We start from the raw sequence: 13,951 nt of genomic DNA, 5'->3' as shown, positions 1-13,951 counted from the left end.
TTGCCGGGTTAACAAAGTTCTCAAGCTCATAAACCCGGGACTTCCTGTCCTTGGACGTGAGTGCATTCATATCTTTATAGCAAACCCAGACCCGTAGCCAAGAATTTGAGTGGATGGGCTGTCCTACGGACTTTCCAGTCGAGTGTCCTGAAGCCACGTGATGTGTGTTGACGACACTCATCGAGGGAATCTTGCCTCCCTCCCCCCCCCCCCCCCCCCCCCAAGGAGAAATTCTAGCTATGCCCCTGAAAATTGAGACAATAAAGGCAATAATGAATGGAATACGGTTACGCTCTTTGGATCCCGTATACTTTGCAAAAAATAGAGGAGTATGGTTTTAACTCCGATCTTGGAAGGAATGCGACCGATCGCACTGCAAGCCAAATCAGCGGCATAGCCAGGATTTTTAACAAGAAGGGGCCCAAAAGGGACTTTCAAGGCATTTTCTCCTGTATTTTTGGCTGCTAAAAGGATGGGGGGGGGGGGGGGGTGGGGGGGCTAGGCCTCCCTGGCCACGCCCCTGCAAACAATGTTGGCGTTATCACGTGAAAAGTTATACACATGGGAGCTTGGCGTCATGAACACGTGACGTGATGTGGCCGCCTTCCCTGGGTACCAGAGCTTCCAGACTTCTCTCACCCAGTGACACTCGGCCAAACTGCTTCGCTCGTCTCGGCAGTTTGGCCGAGCGTCACTGGGCGAGAGAAGTCTGGAGGCTCTGGTACCCATGTTAGTGGCTGCCGTGATTACCAAAAATGAAGATATGCACTGCAGGAATGACTGCTTTTGGGTAGCTCTATCATCTCTGACAAAAGTAACGGGAAGTTGTGATTGCCATGCACTAAGAGAGCTGTCGATCGATGAATACCAACACCTTTTGTCATCAAAGTCATAATCATAACGACAGCCATTTATCGTAGCCATCATTTGATTAAATAACAAATACATTCTAAGATAAAATATAAGAATTTCAGGTTTTTGCTTGCGCAATCCAAGAGCGGGAAAAATTTGACCGGGAGAGACTAGGGCAAAGCACAGCTACGGCCGTTTAGTCACGTGACCATTCAAATCAGGTAAATCCAAAATGGCCTTCTAGTGCTTTTAGCGATGTGAAATTTTTCTGCACGAAAATGGAAAAAACAGTATGCCAACAACAAAATGCCAGCTCCTCGGTGAAAGGTAAGGAAACCTAGAAGATATTTTTCGCTGGTATCTTGTAGAAGATATATTTTAGGGGTATAATAACGCTGTAAAGTACCGTGTTCGAGAGCATGCTTGCGAACCTCACTACAAACAAATGAATTACGATCAATGTTTATAGGTTTTATTACGTTTTCTTCTATTTGAAAAAAAGCTAATATATCTTAGTAGGTAATAGGGGGTAATTAATCGCATAAAATTCTCCTTGAAGAGCGGTGGACTAGAAGTTCGAATCGTTCGATAGAATCTTTTCGAAGATGCTAAATTTATTCGATGTGTACATGACAGAACAGCGGGATTAAAAGTTTTGGAGTAAACTTTCCTTGCAGGTTAATAAACTTTCCTTGGAATAAACTTTCCTTGCAGGTTCTTAAATTATTTAAATTGTTTAAGTACCTTGGGTTGTTCTACTAATCATGTTATTGATATCACTTTGCCATAAAATCTCTAACAAGTCACCAGGGATTTGCTCTTTTTTCTCATTTGTACATTAAAAGGGGAGGGTGTATTATATCTTAAAATCTTATTTTTCAAATACTGGTGATATTAGGCAAGGCAAAAGCTAGCAGGCTGGTTTATGTTAGAGGGGAGTTTATCAGATATTGCCCAACATGTTTGTGTTGAACATTCCATCCCATCACCCTCCCCCTTTGGTTTTCTTGTGCAAACTAAGATGGTATTGATAAATGTATAATTTTCTCGGATAAATACTATCAAAAGCCTGCATGTAAGCTAACAATCTTGCGAACATTTCAGTTGCTTCAAATCAAAGCTCCAGCTATATACAGTAAACTGTATATGTCATTCATATTTCTATCCAGTGGGGACAGTTAATTTATAACAGACTATATATTTTTTTTACTTATTTTACTGTGGTTTAAATATTCTGAACTGTCGTCATCAATTGCTAAAACCTGCGTATTACTTCCATCGAACCGTGTTCCGCCAGTCAAATTATTCTAAGCCAATCAGATTCTTGCCATCTCTCGCCTAGTGCAGTTGCCTGGCTTCCTGTCGCGACACTGTCTGGTTTTCGTCTAGAGGATAGCCAGGGAAGTGCTCAAAGCGAGATTCTGATTGGCTCAGAATAGTTTTACTGACGGAACAGAAAACCAAAACAAATCATGTTTTGAAAATGCGGTCGCAATACAACAGATTCAACAGTAATGGGACATGTTTTGTAATCTCTGATTGTTCATACGATATTGAATGACATGGCTGGTTTGGAAGCCATCAAAGTGTAGGCCAATCAATGAAAACAACTCATGTCTTTTGACTGACATTTATTTAGGTGTTTGAAATTCTTAAGGGTGAATTCACAGATTACTCAGAATTGCAGTTACCCTTGTAAGTTAATAAATATATAAAGACTGAGTCCTGCAAGTATTTCTTCTCCTAGGTGACAGTACCTCTTGTGTGTTCTGTTTGTCATCGGCTGATGATGAGGATAAATACGGCAAGTTTTTATCCAAAGAAGGTGAAAACATTACCGTTCATCAGTACTGTTTGGTGAGTGAAAACATTTGGAAATTTCCTATAAACAAGCTGAACATTATAAAATTTATTGATAACAAGGTCGGCCTATGTAATATTGTGAATAACTGTATTACTCTCATTAGTTTTTAAAAGAGTTAACACAAATAATGATCATATGGGAGCACTTTGAATATGGAAATCCATCAATAACGAAACATGATAATCCCTACTGACGTGTAAATCCTACAAGGGATCTGGTAAGCTAGCCAGTTGCTATCTATAGCAGGTACTTCATATTTTAGGGGATTGGGCAACACAACACATAATAGCAGTTCAATTACATGAGTTAGGAAACAAAAATTATGGTTTCATATCTGCTTATAATTGCAAGCACACTGATGCAGTTCTATTCTTGCAGGCCGTGCTTCTTGTGCCATTTTCAAGGAGTTTAATTTTGTATTTCTCTACAGTTGTTTGCCTCTGGCCTGGCCCAAAATGGCGGAGATGATGAGGGTTTTGATGGCTTCTTGTGCAAGGATATTGACACTGAACTGAGAAGGGCAAAGAGACTGGTAAATACTAAACACAGTAGGGATAGATTCACGATCAATACAGTTAAAACCTTACATAGTTCAAATCTGTCTGTTTAATTGGAAACTTGTTTTACTGTGACACATATACTAGTAGGACCACATTGACTGTTTTGTGAAGTAAGCAAAAGAAAGGTAAGCAAAAAAACGTACTATCTGATTGAGATGATCTTTACAAGCCAACCAGAGTTCACTGTTTTGTGAAGTAAGCAAAAAAAACGTACTGTCTGATTGACATGATCTTTACAAGCCAACCAGAGTTCACTGTTTTGTGAAGTAAGCAAAGAAAGGTAAGCAAAAAAACATACTATCTGATTGACATGATCTTTACAAGCCAACCAGAGATGCAAAGAAATGTTTGAGTGCACATCGGAACATGGTGCAATCCCCCTAGTTAGGAAGTTTGGGTCATTTCATTTCCTTTCCTTTTTTTTTATTTCTTTCCAATTTTACATTAGTGGTTACTCAACCCACAAATAGCGTTACTACAGTACCGCTCTCGAACATGTGGACATATGTTCGCGAAATTGTTCGCGAAATTCGCGAACACCGTTCGCGAACAGCTGATGTTCGCGAACACAGTGTTCGCGAACAGACCGGGACAAACCGATTGACAAACGGGAACTCGTACCGTGTAACCGAAGACTTACAGTACTGATACTCACTTAAAATACATACGGGAGTTCTGCAAGCCATTCAAATAAATTGTTCGTGTAAAAGTCAGCTGAGAGCTATGGTTATCGTTAAAATCAGAAACAACAAATTCAGTTATAGTCTGATATGCCTTCAGTTCAATTATTTGTAGACGATCAAGACAAGACACTTACAAGTTTGAGAAATAAAGACGATAAAGATGGCGGATGAAAGCCAAAGCATGCGAAGGATTCGATCGTGGATTTACGAGGGCAGACACAGGCAAAAAAGTTAGTTAGTTTATTCTGAAAAGCTTGCCTCGAAGAGGGAAGGAATGTCGATATTCTTCGAAGATTGTCGAATGTGACAACTGCTAGCGAATACTTTTGAACAGCGGGAAGCCATTTATTTAACAAATACTTGTATTACACACGGGATAATTAATTTGGGGAAGGAATGCCGATCGCTTGATATTCTTCGAAGATTTTCGAATGTGTGAAAACTGCTAGCGAAGAATTTTGAACATCGGAAAGCCATCTCTTTAACAAAGACTTGTATTAGACACGGGAGAATAAGTTTGAGGTGGGAATGCCGATCGCTTGATATTCTACAAAACCCGAAAAGAAGACATTTATAGTAGAGCATGTTGTCGCTGACTCATGTATTCGAACACAAACGACTACTACTAACAGTTTTCACACATTCGAAAATCTTCGAAGAATATCAAGCGATCGGCATTCCTTCCTCAAACTAATTCTCCCGTGTTTATTGCATGTCTTTGTCAAATAATGGCTTCCCGCTGTTATTAAGTCTACGCTAGCAGTTTTCTGACACATTTCGAAAATCTTCGAAGAAAATCAAGCGATCGGCATTCCCTCCTCAAACTAATTCTCCCGTGTTTAGTACAAGTCTTTGCTTTGTCAAATAAATGGCTTCCCGCTTTTCAAAGTATTCGCTAGCAGTTAACACACATTCGACAATCTTCGAAGAATATCAAGCGATCGGCATTCCCTCCTCAAACTAATTCTCCCGTGTTTAGTACAAGTCTTTGCTTTGTCAAATAAATGGCTTCCCGCTGTTTAAAAGTATTCGCTAGCAGTTAACACACATTCGAAAATCTTCAAGGAATATCAAGCGATCGGCATTCATTCCCCAAACTAATTCTCTGTCTAATACAAGTCTTTGTCAAATAAATGGCTTCTCGCTGTTCCAGCTGTTATTAAGCCCTGGATCACACGTTACCGTTCGTCAAACCGTTTATTTTGCATCTGTTCGCGAACAGCGTGTTCGCGAACAGTCTATATGTTCGCGAATTTCGCGAAAGTCGTTCGCGAATTTCGCGAACGCTGTTCGCGAATTTCGCGAACGTTGTTCGCGAAAGTTTCGCGAACAGTGTCCCTATGTTCGTGAGCGGTACTGTAATCAAGGTGTGTTGAGTTTTTGGAATAATTGTTTATTATTTTATATTGAAAGAAAACAAAAACAAAAAGTAATAACACACACATGCAAAAAAGACTAGACTAAAACAAGAAAAACCAATACAAACACAGAAGGACAAAAAGGGGAAGTTTGATAATCCAACAAAAGAAAAGCATAGTATTGGGATAAGAAGTTAGAGTAATGCTGTTTGGCAAGACCACAGTGTTTTGCAGAATGGGGTATTACGAGTTATTTATTTTGGTTGATGATGTTTCTTACTGCTTTGCCTATTTGTGAGACATCAACGTAGTCATAACATCAATTCAAAACTATGATGAAATTAATAAACAAAACAGCAACCAAACTGTCCCCATGTGTTGTACAGTACAATACTGTAGTAATAAGGTAGGTGAAGGTATAATAAGGGGTAGGTGAAGGTACTATAGGGTTAGGTGAAGGAAATATAAGGGGTAGGTGAATGAAGGTACTATAGGGGTAGGTGAATGAAGGTACTATATGGGTAGGTGAATGAAGGTACTATATGGGTAGGTGAATGAAGGTACTATAAAGGGCTAGGTGAGTGTAGGTAGAAGAGAAGTGAAGCAACAAGATGGATGGCAAAGAAGCATCAAATTGTCAGACAAAAAAGGCTGCAGCACCTAAAGAAATAATCAATCCTTTATCACTGTCAAGTTTCACATTGACATACAGTCCATTATTATTTTGACATCCCTCAGCCTCCCTTGCTTTCCCAATAGGGGACTTGCGCTAAGAGATCACATGACTGTTTGGGTTACAACAAAATTATGGCATTTGAACGAGTCACGCTATCTTTTATAGTATCGTACTCAAACAGTCAAGGCAAGGTTTTTTTGTTTGATAATTTTGTATTGAATTTGCCACCCAAAAAGGTTACGTAATCTCATAGCGCAAGTCCTCTATTCCATACATATGTGCTGGCTGGATTTCTAGCTTACCTAAGTCTATATTCTTTTCTCTTATTCCAGAAATGCTCCTATTGTCATGTGTCTGGGGCATCCATCGGGTGTGTTGCAGTCAAATGTTCTAAGAAGTTCCATTTTGGTTGTGGCAGGGACAAACAGGCACTCTTCCAGTTCTTCGGCAGCTTTAAGTAAGGCATTTTCTGTCACTAAATATAAAAAAATCTTAATAGTTTAGATTTTTTCTTGGGAATAGCAAGGTTTGTTAAAGAGCCAATGCATTTCAACAACCTGAAGTTGAGGCTCCTCTAAAATTACCTGCCAGCCGCCATTTTGTCATCCTAGCAAAGTACCAAGTGTGAAAAAGCATCCATTTCCATCGGCTAATTTCAGGGAACTGTTGCAATATTTTTGTTTGAATTCGGTAAACAAACCATAAGATTTTGTGGTTTCTTTCAGATTTCTTCTCATACAGTAATTCCCCAACCGTGACAACAACAACAAAATCGAACAGACACTGCTTGCACGTTTGTCCAAGAGAGAAGTTTATTTGCCTTAATGAAAATGATAAAATAACTAAAATTTGACAAGTAAAGCTTCTCTGCAACCGGGTGGGTGGGAGGGAAAGAATAGGCACTCTAAAATACTAAAAAAAAAAAAAAGATTTGCTTATAACGAATACTAAGGCGAACTACTGTACCTTGTGTAACAACTACTGAATGCACTATTCACACAACCCCATATATTGGAGCTAATGTCAATCACAGAGCTGTTATGGGTAGGCAATTAGCACCTTTAAGCCGGAACTGCTCAAAGGAGGGGAAATTTGTCTTTAGATTAATGGTTGAGAACAATAACAAAGGTGTGGCTGACAAGGACTCTTTAATGTGTTGGTGTTAGAGCCTTTTGCTTTTGTGAGCATTGGATGTTTTTTATATGATCGTATGGAACCTGTTGGAATATAAGAATTCAAGTCACTTATATAAGTATAGTCAATTTATAAGCAGATGTAGACTTCCACAGTGTACTGTATGCACATTTTGTCATCGTCATTTATGTACCTTCTCCTAATGATCTGTTTACTGTACTTTGTATTAGTTTGTACTTAAGTATGTTTTGCTCAAATCACATTCATGGTCCATCATCATTCTGTTTAGCCGGCCTATACAAGTAGGCTATAAGTTATAGCCTATCTTTAGTAGATAGAGTGGAATTTGAAAGCCAAAAAATGGCAAATGACCAGACCAGACAAATGGAACTTTGTATGTACTATGGGTGATTTGACTTGGCCTCATGGGCTATGGACTCAGAGATAATTTGTTTGTAATCAATTAGTGTTAAATATGGTTATGTTTTATTTCGACAGCTCCTTCTGTCGCAGTCACCGCCCCACCCAGAAAGATCTTCAGTGCAATCACAGTGCTGGGGCAGAGACATGCCCTATCTGCTTGATGTCTGTTGATGCACATGATCTCTATGAAACACTAAAATCCCCATGCTGCAAGAGGTCCTGGTTTCACCGCGAGTGTGTTCAGGTGAGAACTTAAGGGGGTGGACACTGGCTAGACACTGTGCTCTGGCAGTGATAAGACTCCCCTCTAACCCTGTGGAATCCCGGCTGACGCCCTGTCAGGTCTGGCAAGCTGCCCTTCCCTGCCACTTTATCAAGGGATACGGTTTTACTGCTGTACAGCAGGAAGCTTGGCAAACTGTTGTGCAAGTAATCTCGGTCAAGGCAGTAGGATGATGATGAAGAGGGTGTTGGTAGGGAAGGGAAAACAGAGATTGGAAGCTATTTTTGGGACATATTTGACAAGAGAGAAGAAGCTAAAGAGCCCCTTTATTGTTCCTGATTCTGTTCCATGGATTTACAAATCCTCACCCAGTCATCCATTTTGTTCCCTGTTTCCCCCCCCCCCCCCCCCCTCTGATAACTGGCACCTGTTGCAGTAAAATGGATGTAATGTTTATGACCATGTAAATATATCTATTCCAATAAGGTTGCACCCGTGAATCAATGTTTCGTAACCTGCAGTGGTTCATGGGTAAAGTATAAATGCTCTGAACGTTGATTGAATGTATAGAGGTACATATAGACGTGATTTCTAAAGCTTGCTGACCCTTTGTTTTTTTATTCCTGCATATTTTAAAATTTATTTTATACCCATGAAGCACTGTGGGTTACAACACATAGATTACAACCGAGTACAACCTTTTTAGAATAGGTGTATATACAAGAATGTTTGTGGTCATAAACAAATGTATAATGTTTGTGATATAGTCGACTGAAAAAAGGTTGTAGACACCCGCTTCGCGACAAGCCCACATTTGGGCATGGGTAAAAACCACTGAAGCGCGTAGTCACACATATTAGCCACAACTACACCGTCTAAGTCTGAAGTTATGCAGTGGCTAATATACACCTATTTCAAAAAACGTTGTCAGTGCAAATGGCGAATGGCAAATAGTAAATGGCAGTTCTAAGCCCGAACGGTGCTTCTGGGTACTAATCATTCGTAAAATTAAAGATTTTAAATAAAAGTCTAGCAATGTCAGAGACATACATTGATGATCTTTAATGGATAATTGTTTGATTTATCCATATTCTTCAGCATTTAGTGAATGTTTAATGAGACCCACGGTTCCTTACGGTCCTAGAACTGCCATTTGCGTTTTTTAACACGTTTTTTAAAATAGGTCCTTCAGTGCTTTTTACCCATGCTTACATGCGGGCTTGTCACGTAGTCGCAAAGCCAGTTGATGACAACCTTTTGTCCATGGACTGTAGTATACATACATAGTGTTTGTGACCGTTTAGATGTACATACATAGTATTTGTGACCATGCCCATACCAATTGTCTACCTTTCATTCCTCCAGAGACAAGCCACAGCCTCGGGCATCCACTTCTTCCGCTGTGCTGTGTGCAATAACATCCAAGACTTTCAAGATGAGATGCTGCGTATGGGAATACATATACCTGATAGGTGAGAAGTACATTAGTATTTTTATGTTGAACAAGTGCAGACATCTATGTATACCTGGTAGAAAGAAACATTAGTCTTCTGAATATATACAGTAACTGATAGGCGAGAGAAACATCTCATTCTTTTCATCATGTAGAATTACTATAATATACGTTTCATTAGACAATATATTGACCTATCATGCTGTTTGTAAACTAGGGCACATTACTTGAAGAGGCTGTACCATATTTACTTGAATAAGGGCCCTGGCGCTTATAAACTTTTCGACCCTCAGACGGGGTGCTTATTCTGCGATGTCTTTCCAGAGATGCTGTTTGGGAGAGTGGAGATGCATTTGCAGATTTGCTGGAGACGTACAATAGGTGTGACGCTGATGTGTGTCTTTGTAAGAAAGGGAGAGAGCATGGCGGGAGGCATGGGTAAGATTCAAATATTAAGCATCTTGTAACACCATTTTTAAATACAATAAACGTTGTCTAAGAGCGCTCTGCCGCACGCGCCCATACCGCGAGGTGGTATGGGTAATATATGTTGTTTCAGGTTTTCAGTAAATATGCCGCAGTCTTATAGTGAAGACCTTCGCTGATGAGGTATCTGGATGATACAGTTTCTTGGATTATCTATCGAAGACACTACGGCATTTCTTTCTATATGCCGCGTACAATTGTAAAAGGTATTTGCAAAAATAGGGACAAAAATAGGGACGACAACGGCAACGTGAAAGACGACGGCAAAATGCAATATAGAATTCATAGAGCCAGACGTGAAATATACTCTGAAATGGATTCTGTCTGATACGTTTTAGCCGTTTTTCTTTAAACGACAACGTGAAAACTCCAAGTTTCATGCTGTAGCTTGGACGGGAACGTGTGCGCTGAAAACTAGACTATCCTTGTTCGCTATGCTAGAAATAAGATTCTAGGTTTTACTTTAGTTTTTTTTTTTTGGGAATACATAAACGAGTGAATTTTATCTAAACTTGTTTCAAATCGAGCGCAAAGTATGAAAGCTTTTTGGGTTCTCCCTGCAGTCGGTCGCCGTCGTCGTTGCTATTTCGTTCAGGCACTTTGCCAACAGGTTTTCTTTTAGTGTAACTACGAAGTCTCCGTTTGACACCTCTTACGGGATAGGTGCCAAACCTGCTCTTGTTTCTTTGTTTAAGGACGCACAGATATATATTTAGAAAATTTTCAGACTGTACTGCCGACCTGATAGCGTTCAACGAAGCTCGTGTCGGAGGTGTAGGATGTTAGAGCTTGAAACAACATATATTACCCATACTACCTCGCAGTATGGGTGCTTGCGTGCGACAGAGCGCTCTTTGACAACGTTTATTGAAACAGCTGTATGTTGCACTCCATGTGTTCGTGGAACAATATACAGTATCCATGTGCCTCAGTCAGCCTAATGGCTTAATACTGACGTATCTTAAAAGCCATATGAAGCTAAATATTACTGTTCGTTTACCAAAACATAAATAAGAATGAATACAGCTTTCCAAACCTGGATTTCTTTACACTTGTTTTATGTTATTCGTTTTAACCTACATTAACTTGTTTTATGTATTTGAAACCCTAAAACATTGTAGGTTACACCACACGTATACCCAAGAAGTGCTCATGTGGTCACACTCACCTTTCACATACATCTGTTATAATGAAAATTGTCATTGCAAATGGCGTCTGGCAATGGCAGTTCTATGCTCGAAGGGTACTGTACCATGGGTCCAATTATATTTTAACCGAATACAGAAGAATATGGATCAATAGTACGATAATCCATTGAAGACAATCAATGTTTAGGTCTGGTATCGCTGGATGTTTGCGAATAATTAGTACCCACAAGCATCTCATTTTTCTTGGAACTGTATTTGTCATAAAACCTTGCACTAACAACGTTTTATGAATAAGGTTTATTAACCCCATCTTTCTCCAACTCTTGAATTAGACCTGACTCGATATTCAATAGCTTCCGAACCCATGCCGCTGTGCATTTTCGCCTGTCCCTAATCACCCATGTGTTTGTTTGTCTCAGCAAGTGGAAGATACGACTTTGTGATGTCTGTGGGCAGTGTGGCACTCACAAGATCTGTCAAGGCTGGGTCGCAATGCCGGACATATGGGAGTGCCCCACCTGTGCCGCCGTGAAGAAAAGGTGCGAGCGACAAGCTGCTGCACTGCAATACCTGAAGGGGCGGCGCTCCCCTATCTCACAGAACAACTTCTTCAGGCGTACAAGCAATGGGGAAAGTACACCTTCATCGAAAACTAGCTCTCCTAGGATTGTAAGCGATGCGGGACATACCGGTGCTTCACAAACCAACATTGGTAGAAGCATATACAAAACGGAACTTACTCCAGGGGACCCAGATGACAACATTCCTTTAGAGCAACTGCTAAAGATAAAGAAGATTCAATGTGGCAAACTCTACTCTGGGGATAGTGACGATGATGTCCCTTTGGACATCAAGAAGAAGAGGAAGAAACGACAAAAGGTTGCTGCGGCCACCGATTCCTCAGGATCATCTTCTAGAGGAAATAGCTCCGGCTCTTTGCTACGCTCCTCGCCAGTTTCCACAAGTCACATGTTATCGGAGAAAGGAGGAGGAACAGTGCACAAGAGGAAACGTCCAGACAGTGAACTGTCGTTGTATTTAGATTCTGATAGTGATCAAAGTGAGAATGAATCCATGTCTGCAACAGACTCAGTAAAACGGGTCCTTGGACACTGCCATGAGTTCTCGAACAAGTCATCATCTGTGGAGAAGATAGCCAGTCCAGATGGAACTGATGATGAAGTCCTTTTCCTTGATATACACCCAAGCTCTGGTCCGTATGCGAAGAAAGCCAGGCACGCAAGTCCCATACAAGGTAAATCTAAGGCAGCATCGCTCGGCGAAGAAAAGGCAAAAGCTATGCTTTCTCTTGCTTACCGACGCCTGAGTTCACCCCGTATCTTTTCCTCTGCAGCGGACGAGCCTCACGAATCCAGAAAAGTCACCTTGAAACCTGGCCTTGACAGTGATGATATTGCGGTGACCAAGGTAAAAGTTGGTAATGGTTCCTTCAAGACTCTTTACAAGATGAAGGCAAAGAGCGCACCGCATGCTAAATGGTGCAAATGCTACAAAGGAATACCCCGCAGTGATGCAAGACCAACACCTGAAACGTCTACATCAACAGTCGTCGTTGTTGACGATGAGAGCAGCGAAGATTCAAGTGACAAGGGAGATGAAAGAAACGTAACGCCCAGGCGTGACAAAAGAAGTGACAGTAATGCAACACCTAGGCGTGACGAAAGAAGTGACAGTAACGCAACACTCAGGCGTGACAAGAAAAGTGACAGTAATGCAACACCCAGGCGTGACGAAAAACGTGACAGTATCACAACGTCTAGTCATGAAACGAGAAGTGATATTAATGCAACACCCTTAGCTGCTAAGAGTAACGACTTGTGCGAGGAGTATCCGGATGAGATGGAAAGCGTTGGTCACGCCAGCAACAGTAGTGTTGATAGCGGTGTTGGTGAAGAAAGCAGTGATTACAAAAGTGAACAATCTTCAGAAAATTGTGCATCAAAGCGTGAGGCTGCTAGCTCATCGTTAGAGTCTTCTAGTTTGGGACTAAGTTGCGAGAAAGGAAGTGAGCTTACTAATAGTGAGTATCTGAAGAGGTTTCTGCGCACAAACAAGGTCGCTCTGAATAGGTCGGGATCTCCCATAGAGGAAAACGTGAAGCGTTCAAGTGACCCAGGTGCAAGTGGAAAACTCTACAAAGCCTCCCAACGCTCAACTAACAGGACAGAAAAGATTAGAAGTAAGGGGATACTGTTTGCTGAAGAGCTTCCAGACAGCGAGGAAGACTTTCAACCAGCTAAAGCGCACCATCATAAGATTACCAAGCTGAAACAGCCAGACACTCAGGCACCAAGCCTGAAACAGAGCACAAAACGTGGAAGTCTTTTGGAGAATTTCTGTGGGAGCTTTTTGGCAAACTCGTTGGAAAGGTTTTATTCTCTGCGGGGCAAAGGTGCTGAAATAAAGCACAAATGCGTGTGCTGACATAATTTGTACGTCTGAGAAATCTATTCAAAATATTTATAATCCAGCATTCAATGCAACTGTATTTTAACCAGGCCATCCCTCTAGATAATGCTTGTAATTCTAGTAGTATATTAGTGATGACGTATTGGGCTATAGGATTTTATTGTACATTTTTTATTGTTGATATAAAGTAGATTATATTTTACACCAGTTGTGATGTTATTGTTGTTGTGATATGTTTTGTTTGCATCGCTTTTTGTGCTACTTTTTAAGGTGGAAGAAAAACCTGTTATAAAAAAAGCTGCACAAAAAGCGCTGGGGGACCATGATAAAACTAAAGCTGCCACAGCTAGGGAAAGGAAATTCTTGAAAGAAATTGAAATAAGACCAAGTTGTATGTACAGCTTCCATTCTTTGGTATCTTTTGTGCAATTGTGTTATTTTAGCAAAGTAGGTACTAAGTGCGTGCATCCAGTTACATTGGCTGATTAAGGAGAGCTACAGCTACTGTATGGTTTCAATTCAGTGGATAAAGCATAGATTTTAATTTTAGGTGGTCACATTGAGATTTCATCTCATCCTTTGTCTTCCATTATGGTTGAAAACAATAACAAAGACTTTTTAAGACTTGTATGGTGTAGCACAAAAAGATTGCTTTGCAAAA

At 40.5% G+C, this 13,951-nt stretch overlaps 1 protein-coding gene across 2 annotated transcripts; it reads left to right on the top strand.

Moving 5' to 3' along the window:
• The first annotated feature begins 1,053 nt into the window (after positions 1 to 1,053).
• Positions 1,054 to 13,492, top strand: LOC5502712 (nucleolar protein dao-5). Of its 2 annotated transcripts, XM_032371007.2 has the most exons (9): positions 1,054 to 1,179; positions 2,600 to 2,709; positions 3,147 to 3,248; positions 6,326 to 6,450; positions 7,626 to 7,794; positions 9,139 to 9,245; positions 9,551 to 9,664; positions 11,280 to 12,115; positions 12,215 to 13,492. In XM_032371007.2, the coding sequence occupies exons 1-9, from the start codon at positions 1,131 to 1,133 to the stop codon at positions 13,303 to 13,305; spliced, it is 2,703 nt and encodes a 900-aa protein (XP_032226898.2). In that variant the 5' UTR covers positions 1,054 to 1,130; the 3' UTR covers positions 13,306 to 13,492. The 2 variants fall into 2 exon arrangements, with proteins under 2 accessions (XP_032226898.2, XP_001623869.3); XM_001623819.3 differs by having other exon boundaries at positions 11,280 to 13,492.
• Positions 13,493 to 13,951: the final 459 nt, after the last annotated feature.

This window comes from Nematostella vectensis, chromosome 11 (genome assembly GCF_932526225.1).
Source record: "Nematostella vectensis chromosome 11, jaNemVect1.1, whole genome shotgun sequence".
Classification (NCBI taxonomy): Eukaryota; Metazoa; Cnidaria; class Anthozoa; order Actiniaria; family Edwardsiidae; genus Nematostella; species Nematostella vectensis.
Note: the sequence above shows the minus strand (reverse complement) of the source record. Positions and strands in the feature narration are given on the sequence as shown.